This window comes from Equus quagga, chromosome 2, assembly GCF_021613505.1.
Source record: "Equus quagga isolate Etosha38 chromosome 2, UCLA_HA_Equagga_1.0, whole genome shotgun sequence".
Lineage (NCBI taxonomy): Eukaryota > Metazoa > Chordata > Mammalia > Perissodactyla > Equidae > Equus > Equus quagga.
In genome coordinates, this window is record NC_060268.1 from 125,136,714 (window position 1) to 125,163,819 (window position 27,106).

At 36.6% G+C, this 27,106-nt stretch overlaps 1 protein-coding gene across 4 annotated transcripts in view; it reads left to right on the forward strand.

Moving 5' to 3' along the window:
* ASCC1 (activating signal cointegrator 1 complex subunit 1) overlaps positions 1-27,106 on the forward strand; it is a 113,223-nt gene that overhangs the window by 48,959 nt on the left and 37,158 nt on the right. For all 4 annotated transcript variants that reach the window (XM_046653641.1, XM_046653643.1, XM_046653644.1 and 1 more), the window contains exons 6-7: positions 3,241-3,377; positions 9,544-9,663. In XM_046653641.1, coding sequence (XP_046509597.1) covers positions 3,241-3,377; positions 9,544-9,663 — 257 coding nt within the window. The remainder of the gene's footprint in view (positions 1-3,240; positions 3,378-9,543; positions 9,664-27,106) is intronic.

A 27,106-nucleotide genomic window follows, 5' to 3' on the forward strand; every position in this document is an offset into this window, starting at 1 on the left:
GTACAACTGAAATTTCACAAGATTGTAACCTATCATTAACTCAATAAAAATTAAATTAAAAAAAAAATTAAGCATGGGCTTTGGGGCCTGACTGCCTGAGTTTGAATTTTGGTTTCATCCCTTCCTAGCAGTGTTACTTTGGGAAAATGGCTTTATTTTTCTTTGCCTCAGTTCCTTCACCTGTGAAATGTGGATAATACTACTTCCCTCGTGGGATATTTGTGTATATAAAGTACATAGGAGATGCGTAGAGAAGAGTAAGAGCTCAGAAAATATTAGCTCTTATTTCTAGGGGAACAATTCTCAACTGTAGTTTGGGGTGGAGTTGTGCATATTGGAATCATTTCCGGGGCTTTTTAACATTTTGCATGACTTTCTAAAGTGACAGGTTCTGCTATGGGTTAGAGCAGCTGGGTTGGTAAGCATTGCACATTTAACGCTGATTGTTCCTTAAAAATCACTTCATTAAGTGAGGCAATTTGGGTTGATGTGTGGAATCACAAAACTCTTCATCACATGTAAAAATAGCTCAAGCTCCATTAACACTTAGAGGATGAATAATCTATTAACTCCTGTTGCCAAGGCAAAAATTAGGCAGTCTTAGACAAACCAAGAACAGGATATAAGCTATCTGCATTTGATAAATACATTTCTCTGCCTTTGGAGTGGTTTATTAGTGCAGGGATCAGATTATGGGATAAGAACTTGCAATTCAAAGATCAAATTCCTGCTTTGCTCCTGTTGGGGAAGAAGATTCTCAGCTTTTTTCCCTGTCTTCATTTGCAGAATGAGTTTAATGAAATTTGAGACTGCCTGACCTTCAAAAGGGATTCGTGATCTGATGTGGGATTATTATTAGAGTCTATAAAGAATTCTTACAACTCAACAATGAAAAGAAAACGGGCAAAGGATTTGAATAGGTGAATCCTTAGGATTCAGTGTACAAATATCCAGTGAGGACATGAAAATATATTCAGCATCATTGGTCAATAGGGAAATGCAAATCAAAATCACAATGAGATACCACTTCACGCCCACTAGGATGGCTATAATAAAATAAAAAACGGAAAATATTAAGTGTTGGTGAATGTGTAGAGAAATAGGAACCCTCATACATTGTTGCTAGGAATGTAAAATGGTTTAGCTGCTGTGGAAAACTGTTTGGTGGTTCCTCAAAAAGTTAAACATAGAGTTACCATATGACCAAGCAATTCCACTCCTAGGTATATAGTCAAAAGAATTGAAAACATATGTCAACAAAGAAACTTACACAGGAATGTTTTTATAGCAACATTATTCACAATAGCCAAAAGATAGAAAGAACCCAAGTAGCCATCAAGGGATGAATGGATAAACAAATTCTGTTATATACATAAAATGGGATAAAAGAAGGAATGAAGTACCAATACATGCTGCAACTTGAATGAAGTTCAAAAACATGCTAAGTGAAAGGGACCAGGCACAAAGGTCATATATTGTATGATTCCTTTTATATGCTATATTCAGAATAGGCAAATCCAAAGAGACGGAAAGCAAATTAGAGATTACTAGGCGATGGGGAATGGGGAGTGACTATTTGATGGGTATGGAGTGTTTTTATGGGGTATTAAAAAAATTTTGAAACTAAAGAGAGCTGATGGTTGCACAACATTGTGAATACACCAAATAGCACTGAATTGTACACTTTAAAAGGGTTAATTGTATGTTAAATGAATTTCATGTCAGTTTTTTAAAAAGGGGTATTCACATGTATATTTACCTTTTCTGCTTCCCAGAGACACAAGTTTTACAGTGAAAAGAATGATGAAACAAGAAAAGGATGACCATATTTGATGTGGCAAATCCAATGTCTGGATATCTCTCCAAATTAATTTTTCACTCATCTCTTTGCATGGGAGGATTTTTTCTTTTTTTTCTCCCCAAATCCCCAGTACATTGTTATATATCCTAGTTGTGAGATCTCCTGGTTCTTCTTTGTGAGCCACTGCCACAGCATGGCAACTGACAGACAGGTGGTGTGGTTCTGCAACCAGGAAATGAACCCAGGGTGCCAAACTTTAACCACTAGGCCATCAGGGCTGGTTTGAGAATTGATTCTTAACACTAAGTATTTTACCTGAAAATACTGCAGTGTCTGCTAAAATCGAAACAGTGTTTTTTATAAAGAATATATTATTCCCTGGGGAAGTCTATAAGAGACCCAATTGCTCTGGAACTAATAAAGCTGATAAGGAATGGAAGATATTTTTAGAACCCACATTCAGATGGCATTCAGTTTTTCCTGGGCATACCATTCCATTAGGCTACCAGTTCCTTTTTTAAAAAATACTTTTTTATCAAGGTGAAATTCATGTAACATAAAATTAACCATTTTCAAATAAATGATTCAGTGGCATTTAGTGCATTTGCAGTGTTATGTAACTACCAGTTATATATCATTCCAAAACATTTTCATCACCCCAAAGGAAATCCCCTACCTATTAAGTACAACCTCATTAGCAGTTACTATTTTCCATTTTTTTGATTATAGCTAGCCTAATGGGTGTGAAATGGTACTCGTTGTTGGTTTTAATTTGAAGTCCCCTAAATGACTAATGAAATTGAACATCTTCATGTGCTTGTTGGACATTCGTATTTCTTCTTTGGAGAAATGTCTACTCAAGTTTTTTTTTCTTTCTTTTAAATTGGGTTCCTTGTCTTTTAGTTGTTGAGTTGTAAGTGTTCTTCATATGTTATGGATACTTGTCAGATATATGGTTTACAGATATTTCTCACATTCTGCAGATTTTCTTTTCACTTTCTTGATAGTGCCCTTTGATACACAAAAGTTTTTAATTGTGATGAAGTCTAATTTATCTGTTTTTCTTTTGTTGTCCATACTCTAGGTGTCACACATAAGAATCTATTGCCAAATCCAAGGTCATGAAGACTTTCCCCTATTTTTCTTCTAAGAATTTTATGGTTTTAGCTCTTATATTTTATGTCATTGATCCATTTTGATAGAGTTTTTGTATATAATATGAGGTTAAGGGTCCAACTTCATTCTTTTGCATGTCAATATTCAATTGTTCCAGCATCCATTTGTTGAAGAGACTCTTCTTTCCCCGTTAAATTTTCTTGGCACCCTGGTTGAAAATCAATTGGTCATAGATGTGTGGGTTTATTTCTGGACTCTGAATTCTATTCCTACCATTTACTTTTGTTTTGGCTGAGTTTCTTGTTTTTCCCCTTTGATAACAGGATCACGGGGTTGATGGCACCATTTTCCAGAATCCCAAAAAGCTTCACCTAACTATTGGGATGTTGGTGCTTTTGAGTGAGCAAGAGATCCAGCAGACATGTGAGATGCTACAGCAGTGTAAAGAGGAATTCATTGAGTGAGTAGTCCACAGGAGTGGGGAAGGGTTTTCACCCCGTACTGGCTTCTTTTTGGTGTCACAGACTTGTTTTTGGACTAGGAACTGGGTGACATGGGAACAAGGTTTGTTGACTCACTCATTTATAACACAGAACTTTGGATCATTGTAGGAAAGGTTTAAAATGGATTTAAAGCATATATTTACAAATTTCTACAGAAAGACGCTACTTTGTTATACTAGTTCACTTGACAAATTTTGTTCTTTCACAGAATATCCCATTATTTTCTCTGAAAGGCAATTCTCTTCATTGTCTGTTGAAGAGTATCGGCTGCTGTATTAGTTTTCTGTCTGCTGTAACACATTACTACAGGCTTGGTGGCTTAAAACAACACAAATTTATTATCTTATAGTTCTGTCGGACAGAAGTCTCATGTGGATTCACTGCGCTGAAATCAAGGTGTCAGCAGGGTTATGTTCCTTTCCAGAGGCTCTAGGGCAGAATCCATATCCTTGCCTTTAAAATCCAGCTTCTAGAGGCCACCCACATTCCTTGGCTAGTGACCGCCTTCCTCCATCTTAAACACTAGCAACACTGCATCTCTCTAACCCTTAATCTGTTGTCACATCTCTCTCTCTGGCCATAGCAGGGACAGGTTCTCTGTTTAAAGACTGCTTGATTTGACTGAGCATACCCAGGTAATCCAGGATAATCTCCCCACCTCAAAGTCTTTAGCCTTAATTGTATCTGCAGAAGTCATTTGCCATATAAGGTAGCATTTGTACAAATTCCAGAGAGCAAGACATGGGCATCTTTGGAGGGCTGTTATTCTGTTTACCCCAGTAACTCACACATTATAACATGATTCCCTGGGAAGGTCTTCATTGTATTTCAGAAATGCAGACTTTTTCTTTTTTTAATACAGGTAATTTTGTTTGAGTCAGCAAGGATACCAAAAACTGTCCAAGCAATCTGTTTTGGCTCAGGGAAAACAAACATTGCTGTTCTGGAGGCAGAGTTGTTAAACTTTTTACTGTAAAATTTTACCTTATGCATGCACCTGACCTAACAACTTTATTTCAAAGAATCATCTCTTACCCCCTCTCCCTTTACTCCTTTTAAGATTGATGAAGAACAAGAGAAATTTGAAAACTGACTCACTTGCATAGTTTTATTTTTTACTTAGTTATGATATACAGGTCCCATGCTATTCTGACATGGCCTTATAGAAAGAAATGAGTTACCTGGTTCATTGGGTAAAACAAGGTAAAATGATTTAAATTTTTTTTCAATTTATGTTGTATATGCAACTGTGTAATATGATGACTTATTTGTGGACTAATTCTCTTTTTTCATTAATTGTTTTGAAGACAAGATATTTTTCTTGAGCAATATCGTAAGCAGATTTGGTTTGCAGTCTGCTTATTCTTTCTGAATCTTAAACAGCAAAATATACTTCTTTGTCTTGTTCTTTGCTGTGTGATGGACATAACTCTTTTTCTCTCAACCTTACCAAAATTCAAAATGATTTGGTCTGTTAATTAGATATTTACAATTTTCCTTGCACAAAATGAAACTTTATGATTACCTTACAAAGCAGAGCAATTTTACCTGGCTTAAGAATCAGTTCCAGTACTTTAACTTTTTCTCAGATTTTACGTTTTCCTAAACAAAACTGAAAGCAGCTGTATTTTTTTGGCTGCCATTAGATAGTCCTGCTAAGAAAAAACTTAAAGGTAGGTAGAATATTTGTTTAGAGAAGTATTTGGTATTTTTACCTTATGAAAATCAGGTCACAGGTTTTTAATCACTGAACTTTTATCCTGAGCTGTGTGAGGATTTAGCTGAGTTCCTCCCTTTTGTGTCTCTTGGTGCCTTTTATGACTAAATGCCAAATCCAAGCCCTTCAAGCATGTCAGGGTTGGTGTGCATAGGAAATGAAGAGCAGCCTTAATGGTTCCTAAGAATTTTTGACATGACAAGATGAAAACAGTAATTGTAGTTTTCAAATTCAGCAAAGCCTTTGAAATAAGACAGCTTTACCCTGCCAAAAATCTGCATGCAGGCAAAAATTTTTTTGAAAATGTTCTTTTCAGAAAGCTGGAAAGATTTGAAACCAGCAAGTAAAGCAAGCCTCCCCAACCCTCTCCTCCCACCTTCGCCTCTGCCACACACACTTGTTTAAAAAGTATATAGTGCAAAATTAATTTACTTCTGAGAAGATGAGTGAGAGTTATAATTGGTTGTTTGAGTTGGTTAGAAGTGCTTTGTTTTTCTAAAAGGAAGAAACTGTTTCCTTAAGAAAAAACGACAATAAAGCCCTAGTGAGTAAAATATCTCATCTAACTTTCTTTTTCTTTATTTGTGATCCCAAATTAAAATATAAAAATGGAAAACATCGAAAATGAAGAGATTGGTATATAATGTGCTGTAGTTTAATTTGACAGCTTTTTAAATTGAGATGTTAAATGTAGCTATCTTGGAATTTAATTAAAACTGTAGTGATAGATAGATATTTGAAAGAAATGGATAGTTGAATATTTGTTTTAAATTTTGGCATGGTTTTTGAATTTAAGGTCTGTTACTTGACCAGAAAGAGAACTTTGATTTCACTTTTCAGGCTAAGGGCTCATGTAGCTGTATAGATTTCGAATGAATTATTCACAGTGTTCAGTAAACGCTGAAGCTGTAAATGTGTCCCTTGTGACTTTTCTTTGTGAGCTGCAGAACACAAGCAGTGCAGTGGCCCTAAGTAACTATGTTGTCTGACAAATAGGCAGCACTTCTTTAGCTCCAGTGTCACTCAGCTTATACCTAAGGGTTCTCAACAGCCCTGAGGGAAAACCAAATAAGAAGTTAAGAAGGGACAAGAACGAGGAGAGAAGAAAAGGAGGAAGAATACCCATGGACAAATGTTGGTTCCTGATTGCCTCAGATGTCTCTCACTGGTTGAGAAGTCTGCTCACTGGTGTCCTAGATGGGATGAAGTTTGGTCACCAGGACAAAGAGCATTTATCAGGCAAACCATTGGGTTTCTCTCTTGCTCTCTAATCTCCCTCTTGGTACATCCTAGGGATAGGTCCAAAGAGTTTCTGGTTCTGCTCACAAGGTGGGCTTTGGATCCTGTTTCATCTTTTTGTTCTTGATAGCCCATCTATTTCCAAGGATTTGAGGTAGTTTCTAGTGAGGACATATATACAAAAGAAATGTTAAAGTCAGATCAGAAACCATAAAGATGAATGGGGAGAAAATTCTACCTGAAAACCAAGGTAAGATAATGTACTTGAGCATTAAAATTTAGTACTATCTTCAAGCACCAGTATACTTGGAACTAAATTCCAAAAAGAAACACAGTAATTATTATAGTTTTCATCTGATAAAAAGGAGCAAGCAGTTTTTTAGGAGAGAATCCTTTTCTGGTTCTCAGTAGAAGAAAAACTTGTTGGGTAAATAACATTAAGAACCCAGAATGATGATAAGCCGTGTCTTCAACAGGAGTTTTACAGAAGATACGAAAACATTGTTCACATCACTCTTTCTTGTATTGACTCCTAGAAATTGAGGATATAACATTAAATAAACCAGTATAATTTTAGTGGGAGACTAAACCAATGGTATGGTACTTTCTGGTGATTTAACTATGCAGGGTTAGAGCTGAAAAAATGTGGAGGTGTGTATGGTTACCATTAAACTGTTTTTTTCAAATAAGTTTTGTTGACTGTACTTTGATAGGATTGAATGGCAGTTTTTCATATTGACTTCTTTGGCTATTACTTGGAATGGAGATACGCTGTATTGTTGATTGAAGCTACGCTGTATTGTTGATTGAAGCTACAGGCCTCAGGGCTTGGCTTGTGTTTTGAAATGTCCCACTTATTAGAGGTGGTGTCAGTGATACTTTTGATCAAGGCCATCATTTTTCTCAGTCAAGTCTCTGTCTAAAATAGTTGAGTTATTTAGTTTCTTACTGAGAAAAATTCTGGTCTTGTGCATTAATATGGCCTTGAATTTTTAAGGGAATCTTTATCATAGGATTCCTAGGCTACAAAGAGTCTCCCTATGACCTCGATTCAATATCAAGAGAACTTTTTTGTTTTGCTTTTTCGTAATTGTCTTTTGATGAATCCTAACATCCTTTTGTCTTTGAGCCAGTACCACATTTTATTCAGTGACAATATAGGCATGTGTCCACCTCCTTCTCAGAATTGTCCAGAACAGCTTTTCCCTTTATAGCAGAACATTCAATCAGTGTTTACCAGAGATGTATCGAATACCCATTTTATATAAGGTACTGAACCAGCTGCTGGGGATATAGGAGTGGACCAGATGGATAGAGTCCCTGGCCTCATAGGGCTTCAAGAAGGCTGTGTGTAGTGAGCTGATTTTTAGTTGGGTTTCAGCTTGGCACAGCAAGGCCTTTTCTGGTTGAAGTATAAGTCTGTTTTTAAGGGGTCTGGGAAGTAAGCAGTATGGTGGGGTTTCACCTAACATATAAGTAATACATGATAGTTTTAGAAAAGCCAAAAATTGCAGATAAAAATATCACTTACCACTTAAAGATAGTTACCATTAACAGTTCAAAGTATATACTCCCACACTTTTTTATATCGTGTATATATATTTTTTTTCTTTGAGGTGTAATTTACTTAGAGTAAAATGCACAGATCTCAAGTGTAGTTGATGAGTTTTGACAAATGTATACAACCATGTAACTTCACCCAAATCAAGATGTAGGACATTGTCATCACCCTATGACGTTCCTTCATGCACTTTTCCACTAAATTCACTTCTCCCAGAAGTAAATACTGTTCTGATTTCTATTACCATTGATTAATTTTGCTTGTTCTTTTATGTCATATAAATAGAAACATTCAGTATGTACAGTTTTGTGTTTGGCTTCTTTTGCATATATTTTTTGAAACTTTTTAATGGATAATACATTTACATGGTTCAAAAGTTTGAAGGTACAAAGAGTGTGCAGTGAAGAGTTTGCTTCCCACCAAGCACCCTGCTCTCCTCTCTAAAGGTAACAGATGTTAGCAGTTTCTTTGTCTCCTTCCAGAGATTTTGTGTATGTCCAAGCAAATATATATATCTAAGTTTTCTTACCCCTATCTTATGCACAAATAGTAGTATAGCGTGCACATTCTTGTGCACCGTTTTTTAACCTAAAAAGATAATCATTAGGTATCAGTGTCTGAAAGGCTTTCTTAGTATATATGGCTTATTTATTGCTCATAGTATTCTGATTTATTTAATCAGTCCCATGTTATTAGATACTTAGTCCATTGCTAATCTTTTGCTACTCCAAACAATGCCTCAGTCAAAACCCTATGCACAAATTATTTCTCGTGGGTATGAGTATATTCCTGTTGCATCATATCAGGAGGCACATATTGTCTGGTTGTTTTTTGTGTGTGTGATAAGGTTGATTGGTGGGTTCAGGTGTGGTCAGCTTGATCCATTGTTTACGGAGCTCTCCTTTGTAGGGATCTCTTTATTTTTCTTCAGCCTTTTGCCTGAGTTTTTAGCAACCATTTGTGATCTGTTATTTCATTGGGGTTGTAAAATGTCTAATTCCATCATTACTTCTGCATTTATCAGTTGGAATTTTTCTATAAAGAAGAACTTTACTTTCTCAAAGTAAAGTTGGTTTGTATGGTTGGATATGTAGCTGATTTCATAATTTTTTTTTTTCCTTATGTTTGCCTTCTAGAAATTGAGTTGTTTGGGCAAAGGGCTTCTATTCTTGAAGGCTTTTTATAAATATTGCCGGATTGCTCTTAAAGATGTGATACCAGTTTACACCTCCATTGTTATATAACACCTCGTTGTTTTATGAATGAAATACTTTTTGCAACATGTGGAAATAATGAAGTGAGACCTGAGAGATGAGCAACACAGTAAATGTCTTTGTCAATCAGAACTTATCGCTTGGCTTTTGGTAGAGAGTACTAATAAACTGGTATTGGGGTAAATATAGTATGACTTTGGAAATACTTGTGTTTCTAGTTTGTGTGCATTGAATGTGTATTAATTTTGAAATTAGAAGGATGGTTAGATAATGTTAGTAAAAAAACCCCTTCATTTTGCAATATTTGACTATGTATATTAACCGTGTTTCAAAACTATAACAGCCTTCTTAGCTTAAGCAATTATAAAAATCTAATGTTTTTTCCTTTGCAGCAACATTTGTGGGGGCAAACCCCTGGAAGTAGAGATGGCAGGGATAGAATACATGAATGATGATCCTGGCATGGTAGATGTTCTTTATGCCAAAGTCCATATGAAGGATGGCTCCAACAGGTATGTTTCTGGAATACTTCTTTGTTCAATCAGAAGATGCATAAAAGCATCTGTGGAACTAGTTTTCATTCCTTTTCTTTGAGATCTTACTGTTGTAAAGAGTGTGTCAGTTCTTTTTCTTTTCTTAAAATAGTAAGCTAATATCTTGAAAGGGGAATTTGTTGTAGGAAAAAGGATCAGACTTTTAGTCTGATAATTATTGAATTACCTGTATGGTAGATCTTGATAGTAGTAATCTAGTTTTTATGGAATTCAGTGCTTCCTTCATGTCTTCCAGGATAATAGGAAGCAGGAAGGATGGCATTTTAGGATGGTAGTTTCAAAGGTGACATAATGCAGAGCTAGTAAATACCAGGACAAAATGAGGATGGTAATTATACAAACTTCATAGGATTATTAAGATTAAATTAATCTACATAAAATATTTAGAACAGTGCTTGGCACGTATTAATATTATCAAAGCATACATCAAAAATTCTGTTTTTTACTTTTGTTATTACCACACCTAGATCTCTTCTAGGGATTCTCGGTCTGCACCCCAGGCTATTTCTGAGCCTAGCCTAGGCATCCAGAGCCATTTCCGATATTAATGCCGTTTATTTGTTTAACACTCAAGGCCTTTGGTGAGCAGAGGAGCCCAACTTGAACTGGAAGTTTGTTTTTGTGTGGTCTTCTCATTAGGGCAGGATAGAGCAGAGCTCACAGTGAACCAGAAACTCTTTAGAGAAAATCTTTTTGTCTAGGTAGGCCCCCAAATTGATTTGCTTTCTCAGAAGATTTCTTATAAGATTTCTCTTATCTCAATTAGAATTGATAATTTCAATTATCTTCTATCTCAATTCCATTGGAAGTGAATTTTGAGGCCAAGAGAGGAAAAAATCATTTTTCATGTGTGTTTCTAGACCAGATTTTTCTTGTCTTAGATACCTGGCATGTGCCTGAGGAGCATACTAATGACCCTGCCTTAAAAATTAGGGGCATATTGTTATTGAACAGGAGATCATATACTAGGACATCCCAGAAGATTTCTACCAGGTTAGAATTTGATGTATGGTATGGATCATTTACTTTGTTTTCTAAGTCATAACTATCCAAATGCCTTCACCATGTTTTAGAACTAACTATGTATGGGGCAGATTACTTTTCAACTTTGGGAACGGAAACAGTGAATGATAAGATAAGCAGTTCTCAAACTTTTTGGCCTCATAATCTCTTTTATTTCTTAAAAATTATTGAGGACCTCAAAGAACTTTTGTTTATATGGGTTATATCTATCAATATTTACTTTATTAGAAATTAAAACTGAGAAATTTAATATTTGTTAATTCATTTAAAATAATAGTAATAAAGTAATTTCTTGTTTATATAATAGCGTAAGTTTCATGAAACATCGCTCTGTTTTCCAAACCAAAAAAGTTTAGTGAGAAGATAGGCATTGTTTTACATTTTTTGAATTTCTTTACTAGAAGACAGCTGAGTTCGTATATCTACTTGTCTATTCAATTTATTGTCATATGTTGTCTTTTTGTTCGTTTGTTTTGTTTTTTTTATTGAGTTAATGATAGGTTACAATCTTGTGAAATTTCAGTTGTACATTAATGTTTGTCAGTCATGTTGTAGGTGCACCACTTCACCCTTTGTGCCCACCCCCTTCCCCACCTTTCCCCTGGTATCCACTAAACTGTTCTTAGTCCATAATTTTAAATTCCTCATATAAGTGGAGTCATACACAGATTATCCTTCTCTCGCTGGCTTATTTCACTTAACATAATTCCCTCAAGGTCCATCCACGTTATTGCAAATGGAATGATTTTGTTCTGTTTTACAGCTGAGTAGTATTCCATTGTATATATGTACCACATCTTCTTTATCCATTCGTCTGTTGATGGGCACTTAGGTTGCTTCCATGTCTTGGCTATTGTAAATAATGCTGCAATAAACATTGGGGTGCATAGGACTTTTGGGATTGCTGACTTCAAGCTCTTTGGATAAATACCCAGTAGTGGGATGGCTGGATCGTATGGTAGTTCTATTTTTAATTTTTTGAGGAATCTGCATACTGTTTTCCATAGTGGCTGCACCAGTTTGCATTCCCACCAGCAGTGTGTGAGGGTTCCTTTTTCTCCGCAACCTCTCCAACATTTGTTGCTATTAGTTTTAGATATTTTTGTCATTCTAACGGGTGTAAGGTGATCTTAGTGTAGTTTTGATTTGCATTTCCCTGATGATCAGCAATGATGAGCATCTTTTCATGTGCCTATTGGCCATCCGTATATCTTCTTTGGAGAAATGTCTGTTCATGTCTCCAGCCCATTTTTTGATTGGGTTGTTTGATGTTTTGTTGTTGAGTTGTGAGAGTTCTTTATATATTATGGATATTAAGCCTTTGTCAGATATATGACTTGCAAATATTTTTTCCCAGTTAGTGGGTTGTTTTTTTGTTTCAATCCTGTTTTCATTTGCCTTGAAGAAGCTCTTTAGTCTGATGAAGTCCCATTTGTTTATTCTTTCTATTGTTTCCCTTCTCTGAGAAGGCATGGTGTCCGAAAAGATCCTTTTAATACTGATGTCAGAGAGTGTACTGCCTACGTTTTCTTCCAGAAGCCTTATGGTTTTAGGTCTCACCTTTAGGTCTTTGATCCATTTTGAGTTTATTTTTGTGAATGGTGAAAAAGAATGGTCAATTTTCATTCTTTTACATGTTGCTTTCCAGTTTTCCCAGCACCATTTGTTGAAAAGACTTTCTTTTCTCCATTGTATGTCCTCAGCTCCTTTGTCAAAGATAAGCTGTCCATAGATGTGTGGTTTTATTTCTGGGCTTTCAATTCTGTTCCATTGATCTGTGCCCCTGTTTTTGTACCAGTACCATGCTGTTTTGATTACTGTAGCTTTGTAGTATGTTTTGAAGTCAGGGATTGTGATGCCTCCCGTTTTGTTCTTTTTTCTCAGGATTGCTTTAGAAATTCGGGGTCTTTTGTTGCCCCATATGAATTTTAGGATTCTTTGTTCTAATTCTGTAAAGAATGTCATGGGGATTCTGATTAGGATGGCATTGAATCTGTAGATTGCTTTAGGTAGAACGGACATTTTAACTATGTTTATTCTTCCAACCCATGTACATGGAATGTCTTTCCATCTCCTTATGTCGTCATCCAATTCTCTCAGAAAAGCCTTGTAATTTTCATTATATAGGTCCTTCACTTCCTTAGTTAAATTTACCCCAAGGTATTTTATTCTTCTTGTTGCGATTGTGAATGGTATTGTGTTCTTGAGTTCTTTTTCTGTTGGTTCATTACTGGAGTATAGAAATGCTACTGATTTATGCAAATTGATTTTATACCCTGCAACTTTGCTGTAGTTGTTGATTACTTCTAACAGTTTTCCAATGGATTCTTTGGGGTTTTCTATATATAAGATCATGTCGTCTGCAAACAGTGAGAGTTTCACTTCTTCCCTCCCTATTTGGATTCCTCTTATTCCTTTTTCTTGCCTGATTGCTCTGGCCAGGACCTCCAGTACTATGTTAAATAAGAGTGGTGATAGAGGGCATCCTTGTCTCGTTCCTGTTTTCAGGGGGATGGCATTCAGTTTTTGCCCATTGAGTATGATGTTGGCTATGGGTTTGTCATATATGGCCTTTATTATGTTGAGGTAGTCTCCTTCTATGCCCATTTTGTTCAGAGTTTCTATCATAAATGGCTGTTGGATCTTGTCAAATGCCTTCTCTGCATCTATTGAGATGATCATGTGGTTTTTATTCCTCAATTTGTTGATGTGGTGTATCACGTTGATTGATTTGTGGATGTTGAACCATCCCTATGTCCCTGGTATGAATCCCACCTGGTCATGATGTATGATCCTTTTGATGAATTGCTGAATTCTGGTTGCCAAAATTTTGTTTAGAATTTTTGCATCTATGTTCATCAGTGATATTGGCCTGTAGTTCTCTTTTTTCGTGGTGTCCTTGTCAGGTTTTGGTATCAGCGTGATGTTGGCCTCATAGAATATGTTAGGAAGTGTTCCATCTTCCCTAATTTTTTGGAATAGCTTGAAAAGGATAGGTATTAAATCCTCTCTGAAAGTTTGGTAAAATTCCCCAGGAAAGTCATCTGGTCCTGGGGTTTTATTCTTTGGGATGTTTTTGATTGCTGTTTCAATCTCTTTCCTTGTGATTGGTCTGTTCAAATTGTCTGCCTCTTCTTGAGTGAGCTTTGGGAGATTGTAGGAGTCCAAGAATTTATCCATTTCCTCTGGGTTATCCATTCTGTTGGCATATAGTTTTTTGTAGTATTTTCTTATAATCTGTTGTATTTCTGCAGAGTCTGTTGTTATTTCTCCTCTTTCATTTCTGATTTCGTTTATTTGAGCTTTCTCCCTTTTTTTCTTTATAAGTCTGGCTAGTGGTTTGTCAATTTTATTTATCTTCTCAAAAAACCAGCTCTTTGTCTCATTGATCCTTTCTACTGCCTTTTTCGTTTCAATAGTATTTATTTCTGCTCTGATTTTTATTATTTCTCTCCTTCTGCTGACTTTGGGCTTCATTTGTTCTTTTTTCTCTAGTTCAGTTAGGTGTGCTTTAAGGTTGCTTATTTGGGATTTTTCTTGTTTGTTAAGATGTACCTGTATTGCGATGAATTTTCCTCTTAATACAGCTTTTGGTGTATCTCATATGAGTTGGTATGGCATGCTATCATTTTCATTTGTTTGTAGGTATTTTTTTATTTCTTCTTTAATTTCTTCAATGATCCATTGCTTGTTCAGTAGTGTGTTGTTTAGTCTCCACATTTTTGTGCCTTTCTCAGCTTTTTTCTTGTAATTAATTTCTAACCTTATAGCACTATGATCGGAGAAGATGCTTGTTATTATTTCAATTTTTTAAATTTGTAGAGGCTTGCCTTGTTTCCCAACATATGGTCTATCCTTGAGAATGTTCCATGTGCACTTGAGAAGAATGTGTATTCAGCTCTTTCAGGGTGAAGTGATCTATATATGTCTATTAAGTCCAATTGTTTTAGTTTTTCATTTAGCTCCACTATTTCCTTGTTGATTTTCTGTCTGGATGATCTGTCCATTGATGTGAGTGGGGTGTTGAGGTCCCCTACTATTATTGTGTTGTTTTTAACATCTTCCTTTAGGTCTGTTAATAGTTGCTTTATGAATCTTGGTGCTCCTGTGTTGGGTGCATAGATATTTATAAGCGTTATTTCTTCTTGATGAAGTGTCCCTTTGATCATTATATATTGTCCCTCTGTGTCTCTCTTTACCTGTCTTATTTTGAAATCCACTTGGTCTGATATAAGAATTGCAACACCTGCCTTTTTTTCCTTGCTATTTGCTTGAAGTATTGTCCTCCACCCCTTCACCCTGAGTCTGTTTGTCCTTGGGGCTGAGGTGTGTTTCCTGGAGGCAACAAATTGTTGGATCATGTTCTTTAATCCATTTTGCCACTCTGTGTCTTTTTATTGGAGAGTTCAATCCGTTTACATTGAGAGTGATTATTGATGCATGTGGACCTAATGCTGTCAATCTGTTGCTCATTATCTTGTTTTCCGGCGTTTCTTTTCCTGTTTGCTTTAGACTACCCATTTAATACTGCAATTTCTTATGCTTGGTTTCTTAGATTTTTCCTTATTTATGATTTGTGACTCTGTTCTGTACTTTATTTTAGTGTCTACCTTGAAGTTTGTATTTAGAATCTCGTGTATAATATAGTCTATTCTCTGGTGGTCTCTTACTTACTTGACCAATACTGATTTAGACCCTTTGCTCTTCCCCTCCTAAATAATTATTTTCATTTTTTAATCCAACTCGTCTTATTAATTTGTAGTTAGACTGATAAGATCATCCTTGCTTTGGTAGTTTCCTTACCTTTACCCTAATGCTATAATTGAATATTTGCTATCCTGTTCTGGTTCTATCCATCGGTCTCCCTAGTCTGTGGATTGTGTCCCCTTTCTCCCTTTTTTCTTTTTTCAGGTATGAGAGCCTTCTTGAGGATTTCTTGTAATGGAGGGCTTTTGGTTACAAATTCCCTTAACTTTTGTTTGTCTGGAAAAGATTTAATTTCTCCCTCATATCTGAAGGAAATTTTTGCTGGATAGAGTATTCTTGGCTAAAGATTTTTATCCTTTAAAGCTTTGAATATGTCACTCCATTCTCTCCTAGCTTGTAGGGTTTCTGTAGAGAAATCCGCTGACAGTCTGATAGGGCTCCTTTATAGGTTATTCTCTTTTTTTTTTCTTACTTCCCTGAGTATTTTTTCCTTATCTTTCCTTTTTGCCAATTTTACTACTATGTGCCTTGGGGTAGCTCTTTTTACATTGACAAATCTAGGAGATCTAAAACCCTCCTCTACACACATTTCTCCGTCGATCCCTAGATTTGGGAAGTTCTCTTCAATAATTTCGTTAAGCACACTTTCTGCTCCATTTTCCTTTTCCATATTCTCGGGAATTCCTATGATCCTTATGTTCTTATTCCTCGTTGAATCCATTATCTCTCGGAGATTTTCCTCATTGTTTTTAATTCTTAGTTCTCTTTCTTCCTCTGTCTGGAGCCATTTAGCCTGTCTATCTTCATTATGTTAATTTGCTCTTCTATGGTGTCTACACGGGCATTCAGGGAATCCATATTCTGTTTTATCTGGTCCATTGTGTTTTTCATCTCAAGTAATTCTGTTTGATTCTTCTTTATGATTTCAAACTCTTTGTGAAGTAACTCCAGAACTCGGCTTGTTTCTCTATCTTTCTCTCTACCTCATTGAGTTTTTTGATTATAGCTGCTCTGAACTCATTATCACTTAGTTTACCTAATTCCAAGTCCTCAGGACTTAATTCTATGTTTTTATTGTTTTCCTTCTGGTCTGGGGCTTTTATAAATTGCTGGATGGTAGAGGAGCGGTTTTTTCACTTGGTGGTAGAATTTGGTTGTTCTTACAGCCTGTCGCCACTAGATGAGGGTCGAGAGCTGCGTGTTATGTGCTCTCCGCCTTGGGGTGAGATGGTTGCGCCCACTGGCTTTGCCTGGGGGGAGGGGCTGTTACTCACACGTGCCAGTCTGGGTTCAGATCAGTTCTTTTCTCTGGTCTCCTGGGCCCTTGGTTTATGGGGTCCCCACGATGGAAGCTTTCCCCCCATCACCGGGTTTCCACTGAACCAGAGCAGGAGTCCTGGATGTTCCCCAGGTCGCGCGGCCCCTCCCCCGCTCCTTCCCGACCCGCGCCGCAGTGATCGCAGACTCTAGGGGAGGGAGCGATGTTCTCTCCTTCCGTTCCAGCGCCTCCGAGGCTGTAAGTAGGGTTTATGATCTCCGCCTTCTTGGTATTGTAGGTCTCTAACGAGCTGGCATTATGTTTATTCTCTGAAATTCAGTTCTTTCAATCTTTTGTTGTATTTTGGAGGGGAGAGAATCCTAGGTCAGCTCACCCCGCCATTTTGCTCCGCCCCTCTGTCATATGTTGTCTTGATCGAAGTACATAAGAAAAATCTGGCCTCCCACAGAAGTGTAGTTGGAAAAGTGCAGAATACTTTAATGGCCTTTTCAGGTAATTGTGGATATTTGATACTACTCTAAAATTTGACAAGGCGTAGTTTCTTAAAGGTCCGTTGCACTGTAAAATCCGAAACTACATCAGTGAACATTTCATACTCAGTTACATGAAAATCCATTGGTCTATCTTGCATTTTGCTTGGATCTTTAACCTATGCACAATTTTTTAACATTGGTCATTTAGAAAATATCAGCTGACTGAATCATGCAGATCTTCCAGATGTTGACAGATTTCATTATGCAATATTAAAAATATGTGTTAATCAAAATAGTATGGTCCTGGCATAAAAACAGACCAATAGACCAATGGAACAGAATCGAGAGCCCAGAAATAAACCCAAATATATATAGTCAACTAATATTTGGCAGCGGAGCCAAGAATACTAATAGAGAAAAGACAGTCTCTTCAATGACAAATGGTGCTGGGAAAATTGGATATGCACATATAAAAGAACGAAACTAGACCCCATCTTACACTACTCACAAAAATTAACTTGAAATGGATTAAAGACTTAGATGTAAGACCTGAAAGCATGAAACTCCTAGAAGAAAATATAGGAAAAAAGCTCTTTGACATCGATCTTGGCAATGACTTTTTGGATATGACCTAAAGTACAGGCAACAAAATAAAAAAAATAAACAGGACTACATCAAACTAAAAAGCTTCTGCACAGCAAAAAGAAACAGTCAACAAAGTGAAAAGACTACCTACGGAATGGGAAAAAATATTTGTAAACCATATATCTGATAAGGGGTTAATATCCAAAATATATAAAGAACTCATAAAACCCAGTAGCAACAAACCAAATAATCCAATTAAAAAATGGACAAAGGACCCAAGTAGACATTTTTCCAAAGAAGATCTACGACCAGCCAACAGGTTCAACTTCTCTGTCATTAGGGAAATGCAAATGAAAAGCACAGTGAGATATTACCTCACACCTGTTAGAATGGCCATCATGAAAAAGACAAGTGATAACAAATGCTGGAGAGGAAGTGGAGAAAAGGGAACCCCTGTGTGCTGTTGATGGAAATTTAAATTGGTGCAGCCACCATTCCGCTTCTTGGTGTCCCAGGGTTTGCCGGTTCGGATCCCCGGTGCGGACATGGCACTGCTTGGCATGCCATGCTGTGGTAGGCATCCCACATATAAAGTAGAGGAAGATGGGCACGGATGTTAGCTCAGGGCCAATCTTCCTCAGCAAAAAAGAGGAGGACTGGAAGTAGTTAGCTCAGGGCTAATCTTCCTCAAAAAAAGAAAAAAGAAAAAAAAACTAGTGCAGCCACTGTGGACAACAGTATGGAGGATCCTCAAAAAATTAAAAATAGAACTACCATATGATCCAACAATTCCACTTCTGGGAATATATTGAAAGGAAATGAAAACACTAACTCGAAAAGATATCTGCACCCCCATGTTCATAGCAACATTATTTACAGTAGCCAAGACATGGAAACAACCTAAGTGTCCATAGATGGATGAATGATTAAAGAAGTTGTAGTATATATATATATATATACACACACACACACACACACACAGTGGAATATTATTCAGCCACAAAAAATGAGGAAATCCTGCTATTTTCTGACAACATAGATGGACCTCAAAGGCATTATGCTAAGTGAAATAAGTCAGACAAAGACAAGTACTGTATGACCACTTATATGTGGAATCTAAAAAAAATAAAACAACCAAAATCAGAGAAAAAGAGATCAGATTTGTTGTTACCAGACATGGAGGTTGAGGGTTGAGGGAGGGGGAATTGGAGGAAGGTGGTCAAAAGGTACAAACTTCCAGTTATAAGATAAATAAATGCTAGAGATGTAATGTACTATGTGATGTCTATAGTTACCACTGCTGTATGGAATATGTGAAAGGTAAGAGAGTAAATCCTAAGAGTTCTCATTCCCAGGAGAAAAATTTTTTTTCTTTTTATTGTATCTATATGAGATGACAGATGTTAACTAAAACTTGTTGTGGTAATCATATCACAATATATGTAAGTCAAACCTTCATGCTGTATATATACCTGAAACTCATACAGTGATATATGTCAATTATATCTCAATAAAACTGGAGAAAAAGTAAATATATATGTTAATATGACTACTGATTTCATCAGAATCTTTAAGTATTAAGAAGCTGTCAAGCTCATGATGGCAGATACATGTTTTCTAAAATTCTGATTTTCTCTTGAAAGCTTGAATTTTATTATTGGTAAAAAATACTGGTAGTTTTTTTCCTTGAAGTTCCTTTTTGAGAAAATGTCTGCCAAATAGCCAAGTTTGAATAACCATAATTTGCCTGTCAGTTGTTCTTTCAAGTGAAAATCCTGTTCCGTGGACAAAGAGGCTAGTCCAGCTCTCAGGTACTTTTCCTCCAGACAGTCATCTACATCCAGGTATAGCCAAGTACTGTGTATGTACTGCACTTTCATCACACAGCATAGTAAAAAGACGTGTACCCAAGATTTAATAAAATTGATCATTTTTACTGCTTCATCAAAGGATAAATGAAACTGGCTCTTTAAATTTTTAAAAACTGTGAATGTATCGTGAAGGATATACTACTGCTACTACAGTTTGCTGCTACTACCTTAATTCACGTGAAGGTGCCAGCAGTTTTACCCACCATTGCTTTTGTACCATCATTGCAAATGTCATTGCAGTGAAAAAGGAAAATAATGTCATATTACTGTTACAAAAATAGTTTTGACCTCATGGACCCCCTAAAAGAGTGTCAGGGACCTCAAGAGGTCCACAGACCAGACTATGACAACGTCTGATCTAAGTAAGATTTTATTTCTAACATTTAAGATTTCATACTTTCCAGGGAAATCATAACTGACTTTTGTGAGCACTTTCTCTTTGCCTGGTACTGTGCTTAGATTGTATTACTCCATTTTATCTTCACAGTATCTGTATAAGATAAATACTGTTATTCCCATTTTATAGATCAGGGAGGTTTAGAAAGCTTAAGTAATTGGCTAAGGAACACATTGATCAAAACCATGCTCTCAATCCCTGTGCCGTAATAAAGAAGGTTTTTAATGTGTATATGCTAGGTTGAGTAGGATAGACTGTTCTAATCCCTGGAATAAAATGGAAAATTGTGACTCACTTTTTTTTTGAAAGTGATAAAATTCACACAACATAAAATTCACCATTTTAACCATTTTAAAGTGTATAAATTCAGTGGCATTAAGTACATTAACAGCATTGTGCAGCCATCACCACTGTCTAATTCCAGAACATTTTTATCACTCCAAAAGGAAATCCCATACCTATTAAGCAGTTGACTCTCCATTCTTCCCTACCGCCATACTCCCCTCCCCCCAGCCATTGGCAACCACTAATATACTCAATGTCTCTATGGATTTGCCTATTCTGGATATTTCTTATAAGTGGAACCATACAATATGTGGCCATTTGTGTCTGGCTTCTTTCACTCAGCATGAGGTTTTCAAGGTTCATCATGTTGTAGCATGTATCAGTACTTCATTCCTTTTTATGGCTGAATGATATTCCATTGTATGGAGACACCACGTTTTGTTTATCCATCAACTGATGGATGTTTCGGTTGTTTCTACCTTTCGGCTATTGCGAATAGAGTTGCTTTTAATTCTTTTGGGCTAACTCACTTTTAAAATGTATCAAAGTCACGATTTTTATTTCCTTAACCTTGTAGTTTTACAGGGCATCCTAGCCACTCAACCTAACTTCTGTTAGTTTGCTTCCTTATCCTGTGTTACGGGACTTAGTAAATTTTTGTCAGTGCTAGTTTAAACTTTACTGTTGTAAAACTGAAATTTGTGATAGCCTATGGACATGCAGTTAACATGAAGCTATATGAAATTTTACATGGGATTACAGTGTTTCATTAAATGAAATAGGGAATTTTTCCTAATCTAGGGCTTCAGTCTGTGTTAACATACATATGTCATAGACACCACAGTTTTGGTTTACCCTATTCTTGGTGGCCCCCAGAGGGAAAAAGAGTGGTCATTAGGAAAGGATGATAAAATCATTACCTTGAGTGTTTCCATTGGATATGTTTACCTTTTGCTTAATTGTTAGACCCTTAGTTCTGTAGAAGGGCTTCAAGTATAGAGAATAATAGGTTTTTGAGATTGGAAGAAAAATAAAACCTATAGAAGCTAGATGTCTTTTGAAGACAGTGCTCAGACATAATTTGTACCCATACTAATGGTAGGGTAAGAGTTCAGAAGGTGAATACATTCTTTATTTTCCCACAGATCCAGCCCTTAAAAATTTTGCACACTTTCTGTTGTCAAGGCCTTGTAAGCTGAAAGGTCTTGTGAAGGGTCTACTGAATCCACTAGTGTGATCAACCAAGAACATTTTTGAGTAATTCCCCTCTCTTACTGCTGTGTTTTCTCTTTTCTATTGCCCATTCCTCCTTCATAAGAAGAGACATGTTTGTGTTATTTCAAAAAGATTTGTAAATTTCCTTCCTCAAATCTGCAGTGTCTGAGGGACTTGTACACCTCTTATTTAATTCAATATTAAAACTATTTGAATGCTTCCTCTGTGCAAGATATTTTGCAAGGCTGTACGAATTGGTACAGAATTAAGACGTGGCGCTGTTTTGTTTTGTTTTGTTTAATATTAGCCCTGAGCTAACATCTGTTGCCAGTCTTTTTTTTTTTTTCCTCTTCTTTTCCCCAAGGCCTCCCACTACATTGTTGTATATTCTAGTTGTAGGTCCTTCTGGTTGTGCTATGTGGGATGCCGCCCCAGCATGGCTTGATGAGTGGTGCTAGGATCCAAACCAGCAAAACCCTGGGATGCTGCAGTGGAGTGTGCGAACTCAACCACTCAGCCACGAGCCTGGCCCCGACGTGGCCCTGTTTTTAAGGAACATTCAGTCTTTTTTTCGTTTATGTGAAGAGACACTGCTCAATACAGGAGGCAAGGGGGAGAGGCCATATTGTCATAAAAATACATGCAACTTTCTTTGTATGATTTAATATATATATATGTATTTTTTTTTTGAGGAAGATTAGCCCTGAGCTAACTGCTGCCAATCCTCCTCTTTTTGCTGAAGAAGACTGGCCCTGAGCTAACATCCATCCCCATTTTCCTCCACTTTATATGTGGGACGCCTACCACAGCATGGCTTGCCAAGCAATGCCATGTCCGCACCTGGGATCTGAACCGGTCAACCCCGGGCCACCGAAGTGGAATGTGCGCACTTAACCGCTGCGCCATCGGGCTGGCCCTGATTTAATATATTTTAAATCAAAGATTCTCTTAAAATGATTGACTGTGAAGTGTCTGACCTTTAAAAGAATGGAACCACTGAGACCGTATTTTTCCTCTGGAAACAAACTGCAGGGACAGTGTAGCTACACTCACTGATGCATTCTTGGGTTTGGTAAAGCCCGACTGGGTAAGGAGTTTGCGTTCAGCCTTTTTCCCATTACAGTCGTGCATCATTTAATGACGAGGATGTGTTCTAAGAAATGCATCGTTAGGCGATTTCATTGTTGTGTGAACATCATCGAGTGTACTTACACAAACCTAGATGGTAGAGCCTTCTACACACCTAGGCTACATGGTACTGATCTAATGGGACCACTGTCGTATATGCGGTTTATGATTGACTGAAACGTCATAAAGCAGCACATGACTGTACTTAGTAGTCATCTGTTACTAAAACTTAAGTATTGAACACGGTGTCTATTCTGTTCTGTTATTCTCGCAAGCCTCCACCCTTGCCCTTCTCAGAAGGATGGCTTCCTCACATTACACTGAGAAAATGTAGCCAACCCATCAACTTCCTTTTTTCCCTCACAATCTACCTATTTTTATCTTTCCGAACAGTGGCATGCATTATCTCTGATGAGATGAATCCCTTCACTTATTCGCACGGCCCCATTTCTTCTTATCTCTTCAAAGACCTGGCACCATCAGTTACTCCACCCTGCAGGGCATTTCCAGTTCCCTTCTCCCTCCAACATTTTTTGAATGCCCAGTCTTTGAGGTGCAGTAGACCCTAGGGCTTCTTGTTGATAATTAGAGCTCCCGAGGGTGAGGGCTAAGATTCTAGGGGTGCATAGCTGGGCAGCAAAACTGTGCCCATGTGTGGGCAAATTTTGTAAAGGAAGGCTTGAGAGAGGAGGTTCCTTTGCTGAATAAGGAGTTTGCAGACTGACGGAGTAGCATTTTAGGAAAAGGGAATAAGTAGCAAGCACTGTTGTATGGCATGTAAAGGAAGTTGGATTTTCATTTGGTCATTTGTTTATTCATCAAAAATTTATTAAATGCCCGCTGTGTGCTAGGCACTGTGCTAGGCTGTGAATGGAATGGTGAATAAAGCCAGACACAGTCATTGCCCCCATGTAGTTTACACACTAAAGGAGAAAGCAGATGTTAACAAATAACACATAAGTATATAACTGCCAAGTGTGATAAAGACAAAGCAGGGAGGAAATGATACTCTGTTAAAGAGAGAAAATATTTGGCAACTTAGACTGGGGGAGGGCAGGGTCAAGGAAAGCCTTTCCAAGGAACTGATACTGAATTGAGATCTGGAGGTGTGGGAATTTGCAGGCCCTTGCATCATTTGCAAGGAATGATGGAAGGTTCTTTCCGCCTTTTGTTCTAGACAAAAGAAAATGCAGAGCAGAAGCCCTGAGGTGAGAAAAAGCCTAGCAAATTCCAGTTATGAATGAGGCATGATGAGAGAGAGGTAGGGTGACATGAGATGATCATGTGAAGAAATGAGAGTGGCTTGAATTGAGGGAGTAGCAATAGATAAGAGAAAAAAGACGAAAGACAAGCAGAATACGTTTTTAAAAAATCCATATCAAGATAAATCGTAATGGAACTGCAGAACACTAAAGACAGAGAGAAGATCATAGAAGTTACCTACAAAGGATTGACAACTGTAGGGACACTGGACTTCTCAGTAGCAACAATGGAAGGCAAAAGACAGCAGAACTTTTCCAGAGAAAATAACTGTCAACCTGGAATTGTGTACTCAGGGAAAAAAATTCTAGACCAAAGGTGAAATAAAGACTTTTATAGATTAAAAAAATTTAGAGAATTTGTCACTATGAGATATCTACAGTAAAGCAACTTCTAGAGGATATATTTCAGGAAAAGGAAAATGTATCTAGAAAGTCTGAGGTTAAGAAGGATAGTATGAGAAGCAGAAAGGAATGGTAAATAAATGTATATAAAATGGCAAACATTGTCTACATAAAATTTTATATTTGGGAGAATTTTAAAAAATGATCGAGCTAACATTCAGCTAATATAAATGTCAGCTAACAGCATGTAAGTCAGGACTAAGGGGAATTCTGGAGTTGAAGTATTCTAGAGGTTTTTTTTATTATTTAGGCGGGGAGGTTGTTAAAATATGATTTAACTTTGTTAAGATAAATATGCATAGTAAAATTTTAAAAGTAAGTCTAAAAATGGTGTGTATAAATCCCAAACAAATGGAGAGAAAAAGGAACAAATGCAAATTCAATTCAAAAAGGGGCAAGAAGTGTAGAAAAAGTGAAATGAGTAGAAATTAAAATGTAGGGAAGTACAAAGAAGTCCAAACATATAATATATGTTAATGGAATAAACTCACCAATTAAGAAAGAAATTAAAAGATTAGATGTAAACAAAATTCGTTTATATGCCCCCTCACAAGAGACACATTCACAACATAAGGTTGAAATAATATAAAAGAAAAAGATATACTAGGCAAATACCAAGGAAAGGTGGCATAAGAGAATTAATATTAAGCATGATAGGCTTAAAGAAAAAATCCATGATTAGCAGTAGAGAGGACTGTTATGTAATGATAAAAGGTTCCGTTTACCAGGAAGATAATAATATTCTAAACTCATATGAACCTAGTAGAACGGCCTCAAAGTAGAGTAAGCCAAATTTGTATAATTAACTTTTTATTGGGGAGAAATCGAGAAATCCATCATCAGAGAAGATTGCAACATACCTTCCAATTATGGGTAGGTCAAGCAGATATAAAATCGGTAAAGATAGAGAAGATTTTAACATTTAACAAGTTTAATGTAATAATCATCTCTGGAATTATATACCCAGCAATTAGAGAATTCATGTTCTTTTCAAACACATGGAATAGTTGAAAAAAATTGATTACATGGTAGATCATAAAGTAAGGCTTAATAAATTTCAATGAGTTGATATCTTGTAAATCACATTTTCTGACCAGAAATGAAACAAGGTTATCTACAATTACCAAGTTGTTAGAAATAATAAGAGAGTTTAGCAAAGTGATTGACCATAAAATTTGTATAATAAAATCAATTGCTTTTCTAAATACCAGCAGCAAACAGAAAAAATCACTTATAAAAGACATCATCAATTTACAGTAGGAACAAAAGCCATAAGGTACTTTGAAAGAGATATAACAAAGTATGTGCCAGATGTTTTTGCAGGAAATTATAAATTATAAATAAATTGAGAGACTGCCCATGTTCAATGATAGATTTAGTTTCATAAAAGATGTCAGTTTTCCCCAAATAGTTCTATATAAATTTAATGCAATTATATGCTACATATGTAATTTAAATGAAGAGCCAGGAACAGGAGGGGAAAGTATTTAAAGCTATTACAGTAATCTGGGTGAGAAGCAAGGAAGGCCTGAACTGCAATAGGAGCAATGAGAGTTGGTACATGGATGCAACAATAGTAAAATCTGCTTGATTTGGCAATTTTCTGAAAGAATGTAGGAGTCAGATGAATGTGATCCGTTATGACTAAGCTAGTTTATCTCAGAAATGTAAAGATGAATTAAGACCAAGAAATCTAATAATATTCTACTCAATTGATCAAATTTAAAAAATAATATGTAAATACATGCCTAAAAGGCTTTTGATGAATTTCAACCCATTTTTTTAATTAAAAACTTTCAGAAAATAGGGGCTGACCCCGTGGCCGAGTGGTTAAGTTCGCGCGCTCCGCTGCAGGCGGCCCAGTGTTTCGTTGGTTCGAATCCTGGGCGCGGACATGGCACTGCTCATCAAACCACGCTGAGTCAGCGTCCCACATGCCACAACTAGAAGGACCCACAACGAAGAATACACAACTATGTACTGGGGGGCTTTGGAGAGAAAAAGGAAAAAATAAATAAATAAAATCTTTAAAAAAAAAAACTTTCAGAAAATAGAATAGAAAGATATTGCCTAATATGATAATTACTGATTTTAAAGCAAAAATCGACAATCATATTGAGCAATAATTTACTGGGTTTATTCCCATTATAATCAGAAATCAAACATGGTTGCCTACAATAGCCATTAATCTTAAACACATTGTTTCTGAAAGTTCTAGCCAATAACTAAGCTATAAAACAGAGACAATTGAAAAGAAAACAAAAATTGTCATTATTTGCAGATAACACACTAGTTTAAAGAAGCTTTAAAATTGATAAGAGATCAGTAAAAGTTTGGGTTAGCTTCTCACACTCTGCTTCGGCAGTCCGGGGTTTGCAGGTTCAGATCCGGGCATGGACCTGGCATCGCTCATCAAGCCATGCTGTGGTGACATCCTACATAAAATAGAGGAAGATTGGCACAGATGTTAGCTCAGGGCCAATCTTCCTCACACACACACACACAAAAGTAGGAAAAGAGCGTATGAGAAAAATAAATCAGTTCATCTGAATACATAAAAATGTTATCAGTAGCTATTTCCAGATAACAAGTAATTTTTTTTCATTTAGCTTATGTGGTTTTCCCCCCTTTTTTTGGTATAACAGACAAATGTTCAGGTATACTTGGTCAGGTCAAAGTCAGTATGTGTTTGTAGGTGGTAGAATTATCGTTTGATCCAGTTCTGTTTGCTTGTAAAGCCTCTGCTTATGATGGGACAGAAAAAGGGGATTAAG